This window comes from Salvelinus namaycush, chromosome 29 (genome assembly GCF_016432855.1).
Source record: "Salvelinus namaycush isolate Seneca chromosome 29, SaNama_1.0, whole genome shotgun sequence".
Taxonomy (NCBI): domain Eukaryota; kingdom Metazoa; phylum Chordata; class Actinopteri; order Salmoniformes; family Salmonidae; genus Salvelinus; species Salvelinus namaycush.
Window position 1 is genome coordinate 33,520,678 of NC_052335.1, and position 20,007 is coordinate 33,540,684.

A 20,007-nucleotide genomic window follows, 5' to 3' on the forward strand; every position below is an offset into this window, starting at 1 on the left:
TGCTTGGAGAGACAGTTTCTTTATAATAGCCATTGTTCTCTAAACCAACTATCTTTCTTTACAAGTAGTTGAATTATTAAAACACGTAATGTAACGACAATGCTATCTGTTTCCTATTTATCCAGTAGCCGAGTTTTAATAAGACATTGAATACATTTCTACTCACCATCATCCAGTCACTCCAACTAACTGTCTGTGACTGAATCAGTAATGGATTTGGGATTTTGTGTGTTTGACCTCATGACAACGCATTGTGATGTCATTCTAATGTCATGCCTACGCTGACCATGCCTACGCTGACCATGCCTACGCTGAGCATCACAATAGAGTCCTGTAAACTGCCCCATTGAATTACATAGAAAACAATTTAATAGGATTTGTATGCACTGCCACCTTAACAGTTAGGCCTAATCAGAGACAAATATTTGCCTGCTGTACTGTATACACATATACAGCTGAGGCAAGCGCACCACTTTTAGTTTTGGTTATATTTTAAATGTGCTTTCATGGGTTGCATGAATGCTAGTTTACTTTATCCTGGTATTTCCCAATGACCAGTGTAGAATATTATGATTTTTTTAAATTTGTAGTTTTTAAATCACTAGCTACCCTTTTCTTATTTTAGTCACGGGTGAAAATGATACGCAGTTATCTGAACATTTGCAATAAAGACCTAATAAAAATACTCATCAAAAACAGACTTCAGTTGTGCACTACCAGATTATATAGTGCATTACCTTTGACCAGAGCCCTGTGGGCCGTCCCGGATAAAAGGTAGTGCACTATTTAGGAGAGAGGGTGCCATTTGGGACACAACGTTAAGGTATTACTGAAGTCAGGTGAAGGTACTTACCAACGCATAGAGATCATATTGTATTACTCTTAAGTATTCTAATTCCTAATTCTATGTACCAACAGCCCTCTGTCACTCAACTGAATCAGTACTGGTGGATTTGGGCTTTTATACCCTTTCCTGCATTGTGATGTCATGCCTATGTCTATGATGTCATGCTTACAGTGACACGCACATTCCAGAGTTAGCCATACTCCTACACAAATGTCTCGATTTTTGCAACTAGAGTTTTCCTGTATTTCTGTCCTCCCTAATTTCTTGTGTTAGTTATATCAGACTGCACATACATGTCAAAGACAGTTAGATGTCCCTGATACATTGTCATCCTTTGTTTCTCATAGAAACAGAATGCAAACACCACAGAGATACGTGAAGAAAAGTACAAAACAAAATCCAAAATCATGTATTTTATTTAACTAGGCAAGTTAGTTAAGAACAAATTCTTATTTACAATGACGGCCTAGGAACAGTGGGTTAACTGCCTTGTTCAGAGGCAGAACGACAGATTTGTACCGTGTCAGCTCGGGGATTCGAACTAGCCCAACGCTCTAAACACTAGGCTACCCTGCCACCCCATATGCTTGAGGTACTATCTATATGTGGCTCCGATTTTCCCAAAAATGTCCAGAAAGTACCCGTTCTTACCAAGTCATTTATACCAAATAAATCCCTGTGGTAATAGGACTTTAAAACACAGCGTTATGATTTGATAGGTGTCCATAGCTCTTTGAAAAAAGGGGGAAAAGTAGCATACGTGTGTTTTCAAGACTAGGTGTGAGCATGTTTCATGAACAAGGCGCTAGTTAGTTAGACTTTATTTAGTAGATAGTGTGTGGACCTAAAATGCTCAGTGATGAAAAGTGGAAAATCCATACTAAAATGTATGAATAAAAGTAAATGAATCCACTCTTTTTTTTGTTTGGGACTTTTGCATCATGATGTCAGGTGAATTGTGACTGAGGTGTAACCATATCTGCCTTGCAGGACTACCTGGCCCACATCATCGACCAGGCAGACCTACCCATTAGACCAGAACAGGTGTGTGCCCTGTTTGGAAACATCGAGGACATCTACGAGTTCAACAGGTGAGCCGCTGACTAACTCATTTCTCTTATCCTTGTTAGGATGTAGTGAATTACTGTACGAAGGAGTGAACGACTGAATGAGTGAGTGACACTGTTTTTCCCAGTACCCAAGTTACACACGGATTAACATTATTTCCATTGTCAAGGCAATTCTATTGATGAAACTATTGTGTCCTTAACACAACACAAGGATTCTCAGGGTCAAAGTCACGTTCATTACATATTTACAAGAGGAGAATTTCAGAATTGATATGCCTGATTTGATGGGTGAAATTGCTCTCATGGAAATGTTGATTGCTGAGCTTGGAAGACCACGTTAACGATGATGGATTTGATGTTGGCGACACGTTAACAGGCATGCCTACATGTGCGTGCAACAGACACACACAGACACACGTTAACAGGCATGCCTACATGTGCGCGCAACAGACACACACAGACACACGTTAACAGGCATGCCTACATGTGCGCGCAACAGACACACACAGACACACGTTAACAGGCATGCCTACATGTGGGTGCAACAGACACACACAGACACACGTTAACAGGCATGCCTACATGTGCGTGCAACAGACACACACAGACACACGTTAACAGGCATGCCTACATGTGCGCGCAACAGACACACACAGACACACGTTAACAGGCATGCCTACATGTGCGCGCAACAGACACACACAGACACACGTTAACAGGCATGCCTACATGTGGGTGCAACAGACACACACAGACACACGTTAACAGGCATGCCTACATGTGCGTGCAACAGACACACACAGACACACGTTAACAGGCATGCCTACATGTGCGCGCAACAGACACACACAGACACACGTTAACAGGCATGCCTACATGTGGGTGCAACAGACACACACAGACACACGTTAACAGGCATGCCTACATGTGCGCGCAACAGACACACACAGACACACGTTAACAGGCATGCCTACATGTGCGCGCAACAGACACACACAGACACACGTTAACAGGCATGCCTACATGTGCGCGTAACAGACACACAGACACACGTTAACAGGCATGCCTACATGTGTGCGTAACAGACACACACAGACACACGTTAACAGGCATGCCTACATGTGCGCGCAACAGACACACACAGACACACGTTAACAGGCATGCCTACATGTGCGCGCAACAGACACACACAGACACACGTTAACAGGCATGCCTACATGTGCGCGTAACAGACACACACAGACACACGTTAACAGGCATGCCTACATGTGTGCGTAACAGACACACACAGACACACGTTCGTTGCACGTCTTGCTCCAGTATACAATGAAACAGCATATTTACTCGGTTACACTTTTATGACAGGCTACCACTCTCATCATTTGTCATCAATGGTTTGTACACCACAGTTGGTTCATGGTGCCGGGGAGCAGTTTACAGAAGGCCCGCCTGTGTTGACAGTGGTCCTTTGTGCTCTGAAAGGCCCAATTGTATTAGTGCGTCAGATCTAGAGCCAGAGACCCACAGAGGCCTATCAGAGAGAGAGATTTGGGTCGCAAGTGAACAGGCGCCAAGTCCTGTGTTTAGGAAAAGTAAATAATTTAGCCACACTGCCTCCCAAAACAATGTCTGTGGGCACACACACATACAAATAGCTACTCTCTCGTCCTCTTATTCACTGAAGCATCTGAACACCAAAAGCTGTGTGCTAAAGATAGCTGGCCTCATGACCAGTAACGTCACCACACTCCTACTGTTTGTTAGTGGTGGGTCGTGTCCAGGCCACCCACCTCACTACCCAATGCTATCCTACAGTGCCTGAGATTGGAGAGTCCCATCTATGCTCCAGCATCCACAACAATGTTTGTTAGTGGTGGGTCCTGTCCTTTTTAACTTTGATTTACGATGACATGCAATACTCCCTGAAGTCAGAGATGGTACACCGATAGCCTCCCCTTTCCCCCTACTACTGCAGTAGCACGTAAGACGTCTGTCATTAAGTAAGCACAATGAAAATGGCCTTGCGCTTTATATTCATTGGCCAAACGGCATGGTTTTTTCCCAATGTCCTCTAACGAAAGACATCATTGCTTGCCCCAGGGTCACTGGAATAAAATACAAAACCCACACTGGAGTATTTGAATGAGGTGTAGCACCAAAAGAAGCATTTTCTAGCCCTGCCTATTGAGAAGAAGTAGGATCATTCGGTGGCACTTTAGTCAGGGTCACTGTCCAGAGGCCTTTGTACACAGCAGAGTACATCCTCTAACAACTCTGGTAGTGTATTTAAGTATTGCAACGAGCCAGCAAATCAAGATGGATGAATATTTGTTCCGTTTTAGGCAGACTGGTATAGATGATTAACTCTATGAATATCATTGCACAGTGGCACTTCCTACCTAGTAATTATTTTGTGTGTGTGTGTGGTGGCTGGCTCATAAGAAAGCACCTGAAATAAAGTGTGTCTGGAATTTGTGTGACAAGGGATTGAGAGGCTCGCACACGGAATATTGCTGCTCACTAGCCTCGTACCACCATCCTGATCTGGCGAGCTTACATTCTGTTTCTCTACACGGATATGTGAAACTAAACAAGAACGCAGCGGTCAGGGGGTCGATCAGGAAAAGGGTTCTGTGTTACAGGCCTCTCAATCCTTCTTCTCAGTGTAATAGTTTTTGCCCAGTACTGGTTTTCAGGATGTACCTATATATCAACCTCCCCTTTATCCGTGGTGTTTATGTGATACTATTACCCTGCATGTCGTCCTTTCACAGGAATCTAGTACATGTGGTGTGCTGTATTAGTGATCAGTATTTGTCATGTTTTGACTCTTCGGCTACTCACATTATTTATTTGTACTTTTTGTTTAGAACATAAGGCCCGCAATGGAAAAAAATATATGTGCATTTATCTATATGCCAACAGATCGCAACAATGCCTAATTTATCATCACCATTACAGATAACAAATCCTCATTGCTAAAGTGCCCCATATATATTCAGTCAATAAAAAAGCAAGTGCCATTTAAGATTAATTTATTGAAACTGTAATATCATCTGGTTATTGTTTTCCGTGATATACTATCTTCAAAGAGGCAGTAAACTCCGCAGTGGTGCTTGATTGTAGACGCCTGTGGATGTGCAATATACTGTTTGAATGTGTAAAGTTGTGCCTGCTAGAGGTATGTAGGGCTGTGACGATACCAGTATCGCAATAATTTTTCCAGGGCAAAAATGTAAACGAAGCAGACAGAACTCTTTGGTCCTTTAATAACCTGCTGTATGTAACATATGTTGTGCTGTAGTTTGGAAAATAAATCCATGTGAGTCTGGATGACGACATAATGATGTTTGTTTCCAACATTAGGGCTGTTTTCCTGAAGAAGTTAAATCCGCTTTGTGTTTTGTTTCCTTGCCTTATTGCTGATGAGAATCACGATACTGGTATCGTCCCGGCCCTACAGTTATGTTATATAAGTAGACCCGACATATCTTCTCCAAACTGACAATCAAGGGATGGTTGATGACTTGGCATGAAGTGTCATGTTATTTTGAGGATCTCACCCTACAACCAAAGGGAATCCGGTCTGGAATAAAGTAACTCAATTGATTCCTGTGTTTTTCTAACTCATTTGATTCCTGTGTATTTCTAACTCATTTGATTCCTGTGTATTTCTAACTCATTTGATTCCTGTGTATTTCTAACTCATTTGATTCCTGTGTATTTCTAACTCATTTGATTCCTGTGTATTTCTAACTCATTTGATTCCTGTGTGTTTCTAACTCATTTGATTCCTGTGTGTTTCTAACTCATTTGATTCCTGTGTGTTTCTAACTCATTTGATTCCTGTGTGTTTCTAACTCCTGGTTAGAGATAGAAAAGCCATTAGTCCTGTTGGTGTGGTTACTGGGTGAAAAGCCTCTCAACCACAACGGTTGGTTTGTTCAGTTATGTGCTGATGGTGTGTTTTCCACCTCAGGGAGAAAAGAGATATGAGCAAACTGTTCTGTTCTGAGGGGTTGTCAACCTAACCTGTGATTGCCCTGAAGCTCTTTACCTGTTTCTTCACCATCGATGCCCAATAGCTGTACTTCAGAGTGCAGCTGGTGTTCATGAGGAATTTATCTTCATCTTTTACCGAAATTGTCCCTGTAACATTTAAGGTTCATGCTTCCCATTTTAAAGGGAGATCATGGTTCATGCTTCCCATTTTAAAGGGAGATCATGGTTCATGCTTCCCATTTTAAAGGGAGATCATGGTTCATGCTTCCCATTTTAAAGGGAGATCATGGTTCATGCTTCCCATTTTAAAGGGAGATCATGCTTCTCATGTTAAAGGGAGATCATGCTTCTCATGTTAAAGGGAGATCATGCTTCTCATGTTAAAGGGAGATCATGCTTCCTAGGTAGCCATGTTCTTCATTCCTCTTCCTCCTCCCTCTCTTCATCCACACTTCTCTCTTCAGCCACGCTTCTCTCTCGCTCTCTCTTCATCCACACTTCTCTCCCCCTCTCTTCAGCCACGCTTCTCTCCCCCTCTCTTCATCCACGCTTCTCTCCCCCTCTCTTCAGCCACGCTTCTCTCCCCCTCTCTTCATCCACGCTTCTCTCCCCCTCTCTTCATCCACGCTTCTCTCCCTCTCTCTTCATCCACACTTCTCTCCCCCTCTCTTCATCCACACTTCTCTCCCCCTCTCTTCATCCACACTTCTCTCTCCCCCTCTCTTCATCCACACTTCTCTCTCCCCCTCTCTTCATCCACACTTCTCTCTCCCCCTCTCTTCATCCACACGTCTCTCTCCCTCTCTCTTCATCCACACGTCTCTCTCCCTCTCTCTTCATCCACACGTCTCTCTCCCTCTCTCTTCATCCACACGTCTCTCTCCCTCTCTCTTCATCCACACGTCTCTCTCCCTCTCTCTTCATCCACACTTCTCTCTCCCTCTCTCTTCATCCACACTTCTCTCTCCCTCTCTCTTCATCCACACTTCTCTCTCCCTCTCTCTTCATCCACACTTCTCTCTCCCTCTCTCTTCATCCACACTTCTCTCTCTCCCTCTTCAGCCACGCTTCTCTCTCTCCCTCTCTTCAGCCACGCTTCTCTCCCTCTCTCTTCATCCACACTTCTCTCCTCCCTCTCTTCACCTCGTCTCCTTCCATTTTCTCCCCAACTCTTGTCCTTTTATCAGTCTTTCCATTTCCTTATACTGCCTCTACCAGTCTGCCCTGTAATTAAAACCCTGTCCTAAATAACTCATGTGTTCCCGGCTGCTATATGGCAAAACTCCGTGAGACCAAAGACATTGAAGACAGAGGCCTCGGAAGCTGTTTACCAAACTGACACGTCTGTCTGTTGTCGTCCCTTGATTGTTTAGTCTTACCGGGGGACTGTTTTTGCTACTCCAGTTGTTGTGGATGGTAAGTTTTGGTTTGCCCATTTGAAGTGGCTCACAAAATGCACGCTAGCACTGAGGGCATGGCATGCTGTGGTGTGGTGTGCGGTCTGGGTTTGCTGTGTCTCTCTGTGGTAAGGCATGGCGTGCGGTCTGGGTTTGTTGTGTCTCTTGTGTAGTAGGGCATGGCGTGATGTGGCGTGCGATCTGGGTTTGCTGTGTCTCGTGTGCTAGGGCATGGCGTGATGTGGCGTGCGATCTGGGTTTGCTGTGTCTCGTGTGCTAGGGCATGGCGTGATGTGGCGTGCGATCTGGGTTTGCTGTGTCTTTCGTGTGGTAGGGCGTGGCGTGATGTGGCGTGCGATCTGGGTTTGCTGTGTCTTTCGTGTGGTAGGGCATGGCGTGCTGTGGCGTGCGGTCTGGGTTTGCTGTGTCTCTCGTGTGGTAGGGCGTGGCGTGATGTGGCGTGCGGTCTGGGTTTGCTGTGTCTCTCGTGTGGTAGGGCGTGGCGTGCGATCTGGGTTTGCTGTGTCTCTCGTGTGGTAGGGCGTGGCGTGATGTGGCGTGCGGTCTGGGTTTGCTGTGTCTCTCGTGTGGTAGGACATCCAGTGTGATTCGGACTCCCAACGCTGGAAGATTGTCTTTCTGCCCATTTCCCTGTGATCATGGCTCCCGACGCTCCAAAGCAAACAACTTTGGGCCTGAAGACAAGATGGACACAGAACAATATTTAACCACATCTCTTTTTCTAGTATTGATTATGAAATGTAGCATTTCAGGGAATTGTCGACCAAAGCCTGAAGTAAATGCTGCTTTGGTTTGTATGTTACGAGTGTGATTGAAATGTACAGCACTACGATATCTGCGATATATTTGCAAAAGTCATACCTGTATAATTTGCCATTTGATCTAACCAGGCCTCATCTTTGATCTCTGACCTCTGTGTTGCAGTGAACTGTTGCAGTCCTTAGATATGTGTGACAACGACCCTGTTGCCATCGCTAGGTGCTTCGTCATGAAGGTTAGTCCTATTATGCTGTGCATGATTCTCTGCCCTGCTGAAGAGTTTTGTCCAGTGCTCGAAACCAATAACTCGTCATCATTTTTGGTGGATTAACACTCCCATTTGCTATCCTCTCTGGATTAAAACCAAATTATGATAAATGTACCATATTACGTATTGGATCACTAAAAAATACACATTTTACATTGCCATGTAGTTTACCAATTAAATGGTCTGACGGAGATGTGGACATACTCGGTATACAAATCCCAAAAGAAAGAAATGATCTCACTCCAATAAATTTTTATAGAAAGTTAGCAAAAATAGATAAGATCTTGCTACCATGGAAAGGAAAATACCTGTCTATTTGTGGGAAAATCACCCTGATTAACTCTTTAATCATATCACAGTTTACCTATTTGCTTATGGTTTTGCCTACACCTAGTGACCTGCTTTTTAAATTATATGAACAAAAAATATTCAATTTTATTTGGAACGGCAAGCCAGATAAAATTAAAAGGGCCTATTTATATAACGAATATGAATTCGGAGGGCAGAAATTATTAAATATTAAAGCATTAGACCTCTCACTAAAGGCATCAGTCATACAAAAGTTATACTTAAATCCAAACTGGTTCTCTAGTAGATTGGTACGAATGTCTTTTTCCCTTTATTCAGATTACACCTGCTCACTTTCGGTTGCTTGAAAAGGAAATAATCTCCAAAATATCTTTATTTTTTAAACAAGCCTTAGAAAGTTGGTTGCAATTTCAGTTTAATCCACCTGAAAGGACGGAACAAATAGTACAACAAATCTTGTGGTTAAATTCAAATATAGTAATTGATAAAAAAAACTGTATTTATCGAAGAAATGTTTAAAAAAGGTATAATTTTTGTGAATGATATCATAAATAGGACTGGTGGAGTAATGTCACACATGCAGCTAACACAGACATATGGAAATGTCTGCTCTACCCAAAATTACAACCAATTAATTGCAGCATTACCACAAAAATGGAAGAGGCAGGTAGAAGGGGATAAAAGTAAGGAACTTGTATGTCGGCCTTATATTAAAGAACATAAATGGTTAAAGAAAAGTGTGATAAATAAAAACATATACCAATTTCATTTAAGGACCAAAAAACTTACAGCTGTGCCATATAAATTGCAAAATAGTTGGGAAGAGATTTTCGATGTACCCATTCCATGGCACATGGTTTATGAATTGATACGCAAAACAACGCCGGATTCAAAACTTCGAATTTTTCAATTCAAATTATTGTACAAAATTCTTGCAACTAATAGAATGTTATATATATGGGGGATACAATCTTCCCAGCTCTGTAGATTCTGCTGTGAGGAGGCAGAGTCATTAGACCATTTATTTTGGTATTGTCCGCATGTAGCTCGTTTTTGGTCACAGGTCCAGGAATGGTTGAAGAATTGCAACATTTGCGTAGAACTAACGCTACAGATAGCAATACTGGGGGATTTGAAAAGCCATAGTCAATCAATCAATAATATAATAATTATTTTAGCAAAAATGTTTATTTTTAATTTACAATCCGTGGAAGCTATGAGAATAGGAAGATTCAAATCTTTTGTGAAGCATCACAGCACAGTTGAAAAATATATGGCAAATAAAAATCCGAAATGGATGATGTTGGAAGATAGATGGGAAAGGTTGAGTGGAGCTGAAGGGTGGGACTAATAACAAGATAAACAATGTAGGGCATACGGGATCTGTGAAATGTGTATAGGTGCGGAGCTATTGTGAAATAGCACAGTTACAAGTGGAAATCAAACTGGATGGACAACAGAAATAGAGGAAGGACTAAGAACAAACAAGAGAGAACTATTATAAAGTAGACTGTGTCTGTAAAATGTGTATAAGATGTATAAATTGAAGGTAAAAACAGAAATGTTTATCAGTTTACTCCAATTGGGGGATCGGTGGTAGGGTTTGCGGGGAATAATAATAAAGGTATACTCTTTAAAAAAAAGTATGTATGTCTATGTAGGTATGTGTATGTATATATGTGTATATGTATGCATACGTGAATGGATATATATATTTACCCAAAAAAATATGGGGGATTGGAAATGATGCAGACAATTACATTGGAAGCAACATTCTTTCCGCAATATTAAGCTGATCCACCCCCCCCCAAAAAAAAAAAAAAAAAAAAACACTCCCTTTTGAACAATATTGAGACTATGTAACGTATTATTTTTTTCTTTCAGAGAGAGTATTTTGAGATCTATACACAGTACTGTACCAACTACCCAAAGTAAGTGAACTCTCTTAGCTGGCCAGTGTACCTGGCATGTGCAGCTTTTACTGGCTCAACTGTTCACAGAAACAGACTGAGCATGTGAAGAAAACCGTGGATGAGATATTGGGGGGGGGGGGGGAAATGTCTACTACTGACACCTAGTGGTGGAAAGTATACTCTGTTTGCTGTGCTGTTACACAAAAAAAGGAGTTATATGGAAAAATTGGGTTGACCGGCTCATAACTACAAGAACAGAGCAAATGGAATGACATCAAACACCTGGAAACCATGTGTTTGATACCATTCCGCTCCAGTCATTCCCACGAGCCTGTCCTCCTCAATTAAGGTGCCACCAACCTCCTGTGCATCCTATACACCTACAAGTTGTGCTTTCAACCCACTCCAGAGATATGTACAAATTGTAGTCAATTTTCTCAAATTCAATGGGTGAGAAACAAAACCGATGAAAAGGATCATACTGAAATGGGTAATTGGGGGAATATGACACAAACATTGAATTGTACTAGAGAGAAGTGTGGAGATGTGCACCAGCTTCATCCATTCACATAACTAAGTGTTGTGTGTAATTATTCAATCATTGTCCAGTACTTTCCTCTAGACTCTCATTCTGTATTACTGACCCGGTCCTCTCCACATAGTTCTGTTTCTGTAGTACTGACCCGGTCCTCTCTCCATCTAGTTCTGTTTCTGTAGTACTGACTCGGTCCTCTTTCCACCTAGTTCTGTTTCTGTAGTACTGACCCGGTCCTCTCTCCATCTAGTTATTTTTCTGTAGTACTGACCCGGTCCTCTTTCCACCTAGTTCTGTTTCTGTAGTACTGACCCGGTCCTCTTTCCACCTAGTTCTGTTTCTGTAGTACTGACCCAGTCCTCTCTCCACCTAGTTCTGTAGTACTGACCCGGTCCTCTCTCCACCTAGTTCTGTTTCTGTAGTACTGACCCGGTCCTCTTTCCACCTAGTTCTGTTTCTGTAGTACTGACCCGGTCCTCTCTCCACCTAGTTCTGTAGTACTGACCCGGTCCTCTTTCCACCTAGTTCTGTGGCTGCTCTGACAGACTGCATGAGGAACAAATCTTTGGCCAAGTTGTTCCGGGAGCGGCAGGCCTCTCTGAAACGCTCCCTTCCCCTGGGCTCCTACCTGCTCAAGCCTGTACAGAGGATCCTCAAGTACCACCTACTGCTTCAGGTACAGAGATGGGATCAGTTTTGTCTTTTTAGATCATAATGAATAAGATGTATATGGACAGGGGGGCGACCTGATCCTAGATCAGGGCCAATATCCACAAAGCGTCTCAGAGAAGAGTGTTGATCTAGGATCAGTTTTGGCTTTTTAGATCACAAATAATACAATTATTTGGACAGGTCCTTGATCAGCACTAATACCATTGGAATACAGCCTGTTGAGAGGATCATCAAGTACCACAGTTGCTCCAGGTAGTTGCTCCAGGTAGTTGCTCCAACTAACCACCCAAGGAATGCCCTGCCATAGCATCCTGGTTCAAATACTTTTAAAATGCATAAATGCATCTTTCCTTCCTACCCTCCCTTGAAGTTATCACTGATCTGACACAAATTGATAGGTGTAAGGATGGGTTTCCACTTCATAGATTTCCCCTATCCAGCCATGTCAGATCAGTAATTACTCTTGAGAATGGGAGGAAGAAAGGATGCATTTTTGAAGGAACCAACTCGTGTTTTCCAAAGCAGCTTGAAATGATTCAGATATATTGACACCGTAGGTTCAACTTCTTACTAGAACAAACAGAACAACTCACTAAAGAGCCATGTCTGTGGGAAGTGCACTAGTTTAAATAACTATTGTGTTCCTTCTGCAGGAGATAGCCAAGCACTTTGACCCAGAAGAGGAGGGCTATGAGGTAGTGGAGGAAGCCATCTACACCATGACAGGCGTGGCCTGGTACATCAACGACATGAAGAGGAAACACGAGCATGCCGTTCGACTGCAGGTTAGCAGACGCCTCCTTCATGCAAACGCGCAAACAACCATATAAACATATTCTGAGACAATTACGAAACGATTGCTACACAGAGCGGAACACACACACCATGTTTCACACCCTGTGTAATCAATGTGAATAAGCCCCTCCCACATTAATAAACATTTAAACCCACTGGCCGTCTGATACTTATTTTAATTTTTTAATTTTATCTTTATTTAACTAAGCAAGTCAGTTAAGAACAAATTCTTATTTACAATGACGGCCTAGGAACAGTGGGTTAACTGCCTTGTTCAGGGGCAGAATGACAGATTTTTACCTTGTCAGCTCGGGGATTCGATCTTGCAACCTTTCGGTTACTAGTCCAACCCTCTAACCACTAGGCTACCTGCCGCTATCCTGTGTCATGTTGTGCTGTTATTACATTTCATTTAGGCAGGTCAGCTCCGTGCATGTAAAGAGGCTCTGTCCCAAATGGCACATCATATCCTATAGTGCATTACTTTTTCACCAGAGGCCCCTAGGGGTCCTGGTCAAAAGTAGTGCACTATAAAGGGAATAGGGTGCCATTTGGAACACATCCCAATGTTCTGAACATCAATTACAAACCCTCCATGGTTCTCCTCTCTTGTTAAACTAGATTGAGTGTACAACATTTCTGACCAGAGACAACATGGCACAGGCAACCCCGGGAGACCCTCACAGAGTAGCCCTCGCAGGGCAATACATGGGAGCTTGTCGTCAAAGGCCGTGTAAAAATAAACAGCGACTACAATGGGTTCTTAGGCTAATTTCTCATGGGGCCAGCTATTTACTGGTCAGAGCTTGTTGGAATATATTTGTTTATCATGTGCAGTTAGGCTTGATTATGTATTTAACTTTGTTTGGAGGATCTATTACCCCAAAACTACAGCGCCTTCGGAAACTATTCAGACACCTTGACTTTTTTCACATTTTGTTACGTCACAGCCTTATTCTAAAATTTATTCCATAAATAAAGGTCTTCAACAATCTACACACAATAACCCATAATGACAAAGCAAAAACAGGTTTAGACATTTTTGCAAATGTATTAAAAATGTAAAAAACATACCTTATTTACATAAGTATTCAGACCCTTTGCTATGAGACTCGACTTTTAGCTCAGTGCATCCTGTTTCCATTGATCATCCTTGAGATGTTTCTACAACTTGATTGGAGTCCACCTGTGGTAAATTCAATTGATTGGACATGATTTGGAAAGGCACACACCTGTCTATATAAGGTCCCATAGTTGACAGTGCATGTCAGAGCAAAAACCATGCAATGAGGTCGAAGGAATTGTCCGTAGAGCTCCGAGACAGGATTATGTCAAAGCACAGATCTGGGGAAGGGTACCAAAACAATTCTGCAGCATTGAAGGACCCCAAGAACACAGTGGCCTCCATTATTAAATGGAAGTAGTTTGGAACCACCAAGATTCTTCCTAGAGCTGCCCCCCCCCCCCCCCCCCCCTGCCAAACTGAGCAATTGGGGGAGAAGGGCCTTGGTCTGGGAGGTGACCAAAAACTCTATGGTCACTCTGCCAGAGCTCTAGAGTTCCTCTGTGCAGATGGTTGTCCTTTTGGAAGGCTAACCCTAACCCATCTCTGCAGCACTCCACCAATCAGGCCTTTATGGTAGAGTGGCCAGACGTTAGTAAAAAGCACATGATAGCCCGCTTGGAGATTGCCAAAGGCACCTAAAGGACTCTCAGACCATGAGAAACAAGATTCTCTGGTCTGATGAAACCAAGATTGAACTCTTTGGCCTGAATGCCAAGCGTCACGTTTTGAGGAAACCTGACACCATCCCTATGGTGAAGCGTGGCAGAATCATGCTGTGGGGATGTTTTTCCGTGACAGGGACTGGGAGACAAGTCAGGATCAAGCAAAAGATGAACAGAGCAAAGTACAAAGAGATCCTTGATGAAAACCTCCTCCAGATCACACAGGACCTCAGACTAGGATGAAAGTTCACCTTCCAACAGGACAATGACCTAAGCACACAGCCAAGACAACGCAGGAGTGGCTTAAAATCAAATGTTATTGGTCACATACACATATTTAGCAGATGTTATTGTGGGTACAGTGAAATGCTTGAGTTCCTAGCTCCTACAGTGCTGTAGTAATTCACAACAATACATCTAAAAGTAAAAGAATGGAATTAAGAAATATATAAATATTAGATTGAGCAATGTCGGAGTGGCATTGACAAAAAAATATATTTTTTGGTTGTTTTTTTAACCTTTATTTAACAAGGCAAGTCAGTTTAAGAACAAATTCTTATTTACAATGACGGCCTACCGGGGAACAGTGTTCAGGGGCAGAACGACAGATTTTTAGCTTGGGGATTTGATCCAGCAACCATTCGGTTACTGACCCAACGCTCTAACCACTAGGCTACCTGCCGCCCCAATGCAGTAGAATGGAATACAGTATATACGTATGAGATGAGTAAAGCATTATGTAAACATTATTAAAGTGGCCAACGATCCCAATTCTATGTATATAGGGGGGAAGGCTCTATCAAATCAAATGTTATTGGTCACATACACATGGTTAGCAGATGTTAATGCGAGTGTAGCGAAATGCTTGTGCTTCTAGTTCCGACCCTTCAGTAATATCTAACAAGTAATCTAACAAATTCACAACAACTACCTGATACACACACATGTAAAGGGATGAATAAGAATTTGTACATATAAATATATGGATGAGCGATGGCCGTGCGGCAAAAGCAAGATGCAGTAGATGGTATAGAATACAGTATAAACATATGAGTTGAGTAATGTAAGATATGTAAACATTATTAAAGTGGCGTTATTTAAAGTGACTAGTGATACCTTTATTAAGTCAATTTATTAAAGTGGCCAGAGATTTGAGTCTGTATGTTGGCAGCAGCCGCTCTATGTTAGTGATGACTGTTTAACAGTCTGATGGTCTTGACATAGAAGCAGTTTTTTTTCACCTTAGAAGCTCTAATGTGCAGGGTTGCGTAACCAGGCGGAAGCCAGCTAGTGATGGCTATTTAAGTCTGATGGCCTGTTTTTGAGTCTCTGTCCCAGCTTTGATGCACCTGTACTGACCTCCTTCTGGATGATAGTAGTGTGAACAAGCAGTGGCTCATGTGGTTGTTGTCCTTGATGATCTTTTTGGCCTTCCTGTGATGGTCATTCCCTTCCACCTCTGACGAGCCTTCACTGCTCAAATACCCCCCAACGAACCCCAAAATACCCCCAACAATACAAAAACACCCCCCAACAACCCCAAAATACCCCCCATCAACCTGGCTAAACTCAATACCCCTATAATTGCACACCTTCAAGAAACACCCTTGAGCATTTTGGGGAAATTAATTGCTTAACATGGCTTGTGCCACAATGATACCTTTTTCACCCTATGATGTCTATTGCTGTTGGGTGTTTAATAAATATCACCTCATCTGTGTTGGCTTGTCCAGGAGGTCCAGTCGTTGCTGATCAACTGGAAAGGACCGGACCTGACCACGTACGGGGAACTGGTCCTGGAGGGCACCTTCAAGGTCCACCGGGCCAAGAACGAGCGCACACTCTTCCTCTTCGACCGCATGCTCCTCATCACCAGGCGCCGAGGAGAGCACTACGTCTTCAAGACCCTCATCTCGGTGAGTGCTGCTTGCTGGGGTCAAGGGTCAAGGGTTAGGGGGTCAGGATTTGTCAACCCTGTTGTCCTGCGTTTTTCTTCTCTTTCAAATCCGATTTTTTTCCTTGTAAAAAGGTCTCCATTATATTCCAATCACTTACAGTTTGAATGGCAAAAAGTAATGTCTTGTATTCTGTGTTGCATTTATTGTATTCATTATTTGGAGATTTATGTAAATTAGCACTTGTGCTTGTGATAATGTCTTATCAATGGTCCCTAAGGGGATTAATGAAGACGAATTGAATTTTAATTCAATTGAAAAACAGAGCTGAGTGTGTTTTGTCTTATCTGTGGTTTGTCCCATTGGTCTAAACTAGCTTCCTGTCGTCGTTTCCTTTCTTTCCTGATGATGAATGACAGATTAGGTAGTAGGACTGGAGCTGATCTACTCCTTTCCTGCGTCAGTGATGATGACGGACTCGGTTCTTTTCTGTGCTCTATGAATATTTTTTTTCCTCTCGTTCTAACTTTCTTCCAACTTCCTGATATGTCACGTTTGTCTTTCCTATCTTTCTGGTGACACTGGGTTTGATACGCCAAAGTGTTCATCAGTGTCCCCTACACACTGAATTCATTAATATACTTTAGTATTACATCTAATTTTCCCTATTGAGTGCAGACCAATCTTTTCTCTTAACTATATTTCACTCGTTTTTCATTTGGCTACAGTGTTCCACCCTCATGCTAATCGAGAGTGCCAAGGACTCTCTAAGCTTCAGCGTCACTCACTACAAGCACCCCAAGCAGCCCCACACAGTGCAGGTGAGTGAGGGAGACCTCAACCAACCGCACAGTACCACAGTGGCTAATTAATGGGAATTCAGACATGGTAGGAGAACATTAAGACACATTAGTAGTGGACTTTTAGAATCATGAATGCCATAGTTAACCCTGTGTAGCATATGAATCAGATTACAGTATTGTGTGTCTGTGTGGGGGGGGCAGGGTTGGTTTTTCTATCCTTGAAGGGACCAGATGTCCTCACAAAGATAGTAAAATAAGGGGAAAAACTAACAAGTGGGGACATTTCGCTGGTCCCCACAAGGACAAAAGGCAATTTTAGACTTAAGGGTCAGGGTTATGAGTTAGCTTTTGGGTTAGGTTAGGGGTTAGGGAAAATAGGAATTTGAATGGGAATCATTTGTTTGGTCCCCACAAGGATAGTAATGTGTGTGTGTGTGTGTGTGTGTGTGTGTGTGTGTGTGTGTGTTCATGGCTGATTCTGATAATACAACTGTATGAATATTTAAAGTAGGTCAACTCCCACCTTGCAGGCGATGTTCCTGTTGTGTGATAATGTAGACTAGATTGAAATACAGCCCTACTGTTCTTAAGAACCTCCACCTGCACCTGTAGAATTTAGGTGTACTGCTGTACTGGCTTGGTTTTTGCCAAAACAAATAATCGCCATCATTATCATAGCCATAGAACTGTCTTTGTTTTTGGTGTTTTTCTTACTGCAGTGAATTCTCTGTGGGAATGCATAGGAACTTACCTGCCCCCTCTCTCACCCCTCCTCTCCAACTCTCTTACCCTAAGGCCAAGACTGTGGAAGAGAGAAAACTATGGGCCCATCACATCAAAAGGATCATTCTAGAAAACCATCAAGCCATCATCCCTCAGAAGGTACACATGAGGTGCTATTGCTAAGATTAAATAGGGAAGGGGGTAATCTAAGGGAGGATAGCTGACGGTTGTTTTTGTGTTTCTTTTTATCAGGCAAAGGAGGCCATCTTAGAAATGGACTCGATTTGTGAGTATTCGCAGTGATTATTAATGCACTTTACTGCCCAGCCACCCCATCTATCCAGCATATTTTTACATCCAAGCAACATCGGAATGAAGTTGATTTATTTTTAGGAGTGGCGGAGAGGGATGCTTTTAATATATTGACCAAAAATATTAACGCAACATGCAACAACTTCAAAGTTTTTTATGAGTTACAATTCATATAAGGAAATCAGTCAATTGAAATCAATTCATTAGGCCCTGATCTATGGATTTCACATGACTGGGCAGGGGTGCAGCCATGGGTGGTTCTGGCTCCCAAGTGGGTTGGCCAGGCCCAGCCAATCAGAATTAGTTTTTCTCCAAAAAAGGGCTTTATTACAAACAGAAATACTCCTCAGTTTCATCAGAGCTTTGGGTGGCTGGTCTCAGACGATCCCGCTGGTGAAGAAGCCGGATATGGAGCTCATAGACTGGCAAATTCTCTAAAACAATGTTGGAGGCAGTTTATGGTAAAGACATGAACATAAAACTATCTGGCAACAGTTCTGGTAGACATTGCATTGCTGCAGTCTGTGGCATTGTGTTGTGTGACAAAACTGCATATTTTAGAGCTGTCTTTTATTGTCCCCAGCACAAGGTACACCTGTGTAATAATCCGATTTTTCATATGCCACACCTGTCAGGTGGATGGATTATCTTGGCAAAGGAGAAATGCTCTCTAACAGGGATGTAAACAATTTTAGAAAAATACGTTTTTTGTACATATGGAACATTTCTGGTATCTTTTATTTCAGCTCATGAAACATGGGACCAACACTTCACATGTTGCGTTTTATGTTTTTGTTCAGTATAGATAAGTTATTTATTAATAAATGTTATAGAAATGATGGAATGGCAGTCACTGTGTATTTATTATTTCAGACTGCTTCCTCTTAAAAGGCCTCTTCATTAGTACTTGACCAGAATAAATGGACATGAATATATGTATTAATTATATACAAAAGCCACATACTGTAATAATATTGGAAAGTGAGTGGATTGAGCATCATGCGTCAGTTGAAAAAAAAAAAATCAAGATTTTTGTATTTATTTTTCTTGGATCATGATGTCATTCATTATACTATAAGTTCATCAGGTGTGATTCATGATTTGTAAGTCTGTTAACCCATGTTGTTTGTCTCTGTGCCTAAAAGACCCATCAAAGTTCCGGTACAGTCCAGAGAGAATGAAAAAGGCCATGTCCTGCATATCAGACGAGTTTCCCAGAGAAGGTCGTCAGGGGCGACGGCAGTCAGGTAAGCACCCAACTTTAGTCCTGAAACTCAAATATCTATTATTTGATGTGCAAACCCATTCACTATTGTGTATGTGAAAGTACAGGGAAATTATATGGGGAGACATATTATGACTCGTGTTTTCAAATTTAGATCCGATTTGGCCAATGCTCAAATTGTGTGTCAGTCACGTAGCTAACGGTTACTCTACATGCTTTGTTAGCCTGGATTCAGATTTGGCTTTACGTGTCACATTTACATAACTTAAATATTGTATCTCACTGAAAAGGATTTGACAATGACCATCCATGCAGTTTTGAATCATGATGAGGCGGGGACTGTCTGAAGTGGCTCGCTTTTGAGATTTGCTCATTGTCTATTTCTCTCTCTCAGAACCGACCAAACAGATCCTGAAGAACACCAAAGGTAAGGACACAAGGCTTTCATCCCAGCCAATTTCATATGTCATCATCAGCCATTATGACAAACACCTCTGAGAACCTTTTTGTGACTGTTCAGAACCTACTTCCTCTGTGTAATAGTCACAGTTGGTAACCAAATATAAAAGGGTTGGCTTGAGAAAATGTGCATCTCCTATGATGCTGGTGCAAATGGTGGATTCTATGTCTAGTATTTCGTATTTTATTAGGATCCCCATTACCTCCTGCCAAGGCAGCCACTACTCTTCCTGGGGTCCAAACTGAAACAAAACAACGCATCACAACAAAACAA

The 20,007-nt window shown here is 42.3% G+C and overlaps 1 protein-coding gene across 2 annotated transcripts in view; it reads left to right on the forward strand.

Annotated features, from left to right (window-relative positions):
* Positions 1-20,007, forward strand: part of LOC120024435 (pleckstrin homology domain-containing family G member 3) — a 120,105-nt gene that overhangs the window by 85,271 nt on the left and 14,827 nt on the right. For both annotated transcript variants that reach the window (XM_038968672.1, XM_038968673.1), the window contains exons 4-14: positions 1,838-1,938; positions 8,262-8,331; positions 10,558-10,604; positions 11,647-11,797; positions 12,447-12,578; positions 16,050-16,232; positions 16,940-17,032; positions 17,810-17,896; positions 17,990-18,023; positions 19,195-19,296; positions 19,669-19,701. In XM_038968672.1, the coding sequence (XP_038824600.1) occupies positions 1,838-1,938; positions 8,262-8,331; positions 10,558-10,604; positions 11,647-11,797; positions 12,447-12,578; positions 16,050-16,232; positions 16,940-17,032; positions 17,810-17,896; positions 17,990-18,023; positions 19,195-19,296; positions 19,669-19,701 (1,033 nt within the window). The remainder of the gene's footprint in view (positions 1-1,837; positions 1,939-8,261; positions 8,332-10,557; positions 10,605-11,646; positions 11,798-12,446; positions 12,579-16,049; positions 16,233-16,939; positions 17,033-17,809; positions 17,897-17,989; positions 18,024-19,194; positions 19,297-19,668; positions 19,702-20,007) is intronic.